Raw genomic sequence first — 3,565 nt, forward strand, 5'->3', positions numbered from 1 at the left:
AGCTAATCCAAGGATGGTTGCCTTTGGATGGAAGACCCAAGACTATAGTCGTATTACTGTATGTGAGATTGGATGTGTCAACTGGTCTTTAGTGAACACCACAATGTCCTCCAAATAGGTTGCAATGCCAGTTGAGGAATGGACTTGCAGGCAAAAAGCAAAAGCTTCCTTGTTTAGTGTCCTTCTATAGGCATGAAGCAGAAGGCAAAGTCATTATCAGCGGTGTGGAATCCCCAGTTTGGGCTTCATGTTAAATGTTAAGCACCAGAGTTTGAGGGAATTGAGAAATGGTGAGCAAGAAATTTCATGCAGGGCTCACGCTTTAATCCCAGCACTGGGGAGACACAGGCAGATGGATCTCTGAGTTCAAAGCCAGCCTGGTCTACAAGTGTGTTCTGGGAGCCATGCGGCTTCCTATGGAGAGACACTGTCTCAAAGCATCCACACAAACAGACATGGAACCCTCATGTGATGGGCAAGAGTGTCCCAAGTGTCTCCCCCTGGCTTCCCTGTGCCTATTGACTGTTGACAAACTCACTCCAGACAGAGAATGTAGGAAAGAGATACTAATTTATTGTAGTGTGAAGCAGGGGTGCCTCCCAGGGTGACCTTGCTTATAGGCAAGTTGGGTTCACATTATTCCAAGCACAGTCTTTGGAAGAGTGGTCCTGGGTTTGGGGGAGCCACCTGCCAATCTGGAAACCGGAAACAAAGAACTCATCCAACCAATATCCACGGGTCTGGGAAAGTCTCAATGGTGTATGGAGTCAGTACTTCAGCTCTTTGGCTCTTGGAATTCTGATCCCACGTCACCTGCTCACCCATGAGAAAGGCTCAGGTGTGTGGTGTAGTCCCTAACACCCAGCAGAGTTGCCAGTAGTCCAATAAAGACATTCTCTGGGGCTTGAATCCACAATCAAATGGTCTTCTCTGGAGGAGATTCACAAGGTCTTCAGACTGACTCTTCCAGGTGGGCTTGTGGAGGTAAATGCCAGGCTTTCATTTGGACGAGGAGGCTGCATCAAGACTTGGGTTGGGGACAGATGGTGGGTTGCAGAGCAAGCAAGGGCATTGAGATGGAGAAAGTTTGGGGCAGGAGTGCCTGGCTGAAGGGAGTTGGTGCTGAAAGTCCATCATGTTTCTGAGCCTGGGATCAAGTGATCAGTGTTCAAGGTGGAGTCTGAGGCGGGGGTGGGGGCGGGGGCGGGCACAGGGGCGGTGGCGGCAAGCCCTGGCTTGAGGCACAGAGATGTTGGGGCAGTGGGATTGTAGCTCGACATCTGGGGTGGGCGAAGGGGGCAGAGGCTGGAGTGCTGGGCTGGGAGGTGGTAGGCTGCCCCATTGACTAGAGCCAGAAGCCTGTCCTGAGGGTGAGCCTGACTGGTGGCCTCTCCCCATGGCCCTGGTTGAGTTGGCACCAGCTCGTCGTCCTCCCTCTTGGGGACAGTGGCTCAAAGTGTCCACAGCCACAGCTGGAGAGCCTGAGTTATCAGGGGGCTGGAATCCCTTCAAGCAAGACAATGCACTGGCTGCCCTGGCCACTGGGTACTGGCTCTGGACCTCTTGACAAGAGCTGGTGTTACCCCATGTCCAAAGACAGACCAAGCAAGACGAAATGTTGAGGCATGGAAAGGCTTCTGGCAAGCTCTCCGTGCTCCAGCAGGAGATGGGCCAAGAGGTCTTGTTCATCAAAGTCTGGCTAATACCAAAGGCATAGAAACCAGCCAATGAAAACCAGGGGTCTGGTGCTGCCACAGGGCTGGAGCCTTCCCCCCAGAACCGCCTTGCATTGCAGGTGTCAGTGTGCTCCTCTGGACCCTCCTGGTACTTTCCTTCATCCCTCTGTGTTGCGAACCCTTCCTCTGATCCAGGAGTCTTCAAGTGATCTCCATACAGGCCACCCATCAGTGTGTCTCTGAGAGGCTTCAATTTGTCTGTTGGGGGAGACAGGCAGAGTTAGGAGGGCAGAAAGCAGAAGACATGGAGGGAATCAAGGGATAGAGGAAGCAAGACTCAGGTAGAGAGCCTTTTGCTTGGGTGGGAATGGGGCAGAGCAGGTGCCAGCCACTGGGAGTAACTATGCTCACAGCTGTGTAGCAGCTATAGGACACCGCTCTTTGGATGTCTAACTAAACAGGACCAAGAAGCTGCCACTCGTGCGCTAGATGGTCCTCAAACCCATTCACTAATTAATTTTTTTTTAATTTTTGAGACAGGATTTCTCTGTATTGTTTTTGAGCCTGTCCTGGAACTCACTCTGAAGACGTTATCTGGCCTAGAACTCACAGAGGTCCTCCTGCCTCTGCCTCAGAGTGCTGGGATTAAAGTTGTGTGCTAAACACCCACCTTTCTAACTGAACTTATGGACCAGTCTGGGCCATTTAGTGTGCCCCTAATTCAAGAAGTGTTTCAATAAAGAAGGAGAAAATAAACCTCTAGGAGTTGGTGGCCCATGCCTTGGATCCCAGCGCTAGCCAGGAAGAGGCAAGAGGATCCTGTGAGTTCAGAGACCAGCCTGGTCCAAAAGACCTAGTTCCCGAACAGCCTCCAGAGCCACTGAGAAACCCTGTCTGAAAACATAATTAAAAATAAAAGAATGTATGAACTTGGGATACAAGTCAAGGTCAAGGGGAGAGTGTTTGCCTAGCTAGTGTGAAGGCCTGAATTCAAACTTGAAATTCAGAAAACAAGAGTGAATGACACCGGAACAACAACAATAACAAAATGCTCTCCTTTTGGTTCCCCCATGAGCTGCTTCTATGTACGGTCACAAGACACCTCAATACGCACGGGCTATGGGGTGAGGCAAGCTCAAATATTGAATCTACTGCAAGGCCGGCAGTTGGCCTCTTCTGCCCAGCTGTAAGCTGCTCTAGTTCCAATACCTGAGGTGCACTAGCCAGAAGACCTGGTAGGTGTGGGAAGACTCTTGCAAAGACAGCAGTCCCTCTCCCATCCAAAAGGAAATCCCCCATAATTCATAGTCCGTGAAAGACCTTACCGGAGCCTCCAAACAGGCTGTACTCCTCCTCGATCTGGTCTTCCACGATGTGTTTTCCTGCCATCATTATCCTGAGGTTTCCTTGAACAGCTACTGAGATTCTCTGAAAGAGGGCCTGGTCTTTCCTCCTGTCCTGTTCTAGAAGCTGTGTCTAGGACTCTCTGGCTTCAGAGGCATGCTGTGTGGTCTTATATACCCATGGACACCTGGTGGGAGGGCACAGATTTCAAGATCCAATCATTCAGTGGCAGGGTGTTCCGACCTGAGCTGCTTATCCCAGAAGGTACTACCACTTTGATCAAGGCTAAATATGTAAACTAAGTAAACATTCCCTACTCAAGCCGCGCATTGGTTGAACATGCCTATAATCCCACCCCTTGGGAGGCAGAGGCAGGTGGATCTCTGTGACTTTGAAGCCAGCCTGGTCTACAGAGCAAGTTTCAGGACAGGCCCTAAAGCAATATGGAGAAACCCTGTCTGGAAAAACAAAACCAAACCAAAATAGTCCCTACTTAAACCTAGAGTTGGATTCCAGGGACAGTTTCAGGGGTACACTTTGCTTAA

At 50.4% G+C, this 3,565-nt stretch overlaps 1 protein-coding gene across 1 annotated transcript; it reads right to left on the minus strand.

The window, feature by feature from the left end:
• Nucleotides 1-1,161: 1,161 nt before the first annotated feature.
• LOC113837972 (putative uncharacterized protein C3orf56) lies at nt 1,162-3,191 on the minus strand. Its single transcript, XM_027433779.2, has 2 exons — nt 3,002-3,191; nt 1,162-1,934 (listed from the first exon to the last, which is right to left on the minus strand). The coding sequence occupies exons 1-2, from the start codon at nt 3,066-3,068 to the stop codon at nt 1,162-1,164; spliced, it is 840 nt and encodes a 279-aa protein (XP_027289580.1). The 5' UTR covers nt 3,069-3,191.
• Nucleotides 3,192-3,565: the final 374 nt, after the last annotated feature.

This window comes from Cricetulus griseus, unplaced genomic scaffold (genome assembly GCF_003668045.3).
Source record: "Cricetulus griseus strain 17A/GY unplaced genomic scaffold, alternate assembly CriGri-PICRH-1.0 unplaced_scaffold_405, whole genome shotgun sequence".
Taxonomy (NCBI): Eukaryota; Metazoa; Chordata; class Mammalia; order Rodentia; family Cricetidae; genus Cricetulus; species Cricetulus griseus.

Coding starts and splice junctions, on each gene's coding strand:
- LOC113837972 (XM_027433779.2), bottom strand. CDS start 3,068: ATGATGGCAGGAAAACACATCGTGGAAGACCAGATCGAGGAGGAGTAC. Junction 1,935..3,001: donor CAGCCTGTTTGGAGGCTCCG/GTAAGGTCTTTC, acceptor CTCCCCCAACAG/ACAAATTGAAGCCTCTCAGA.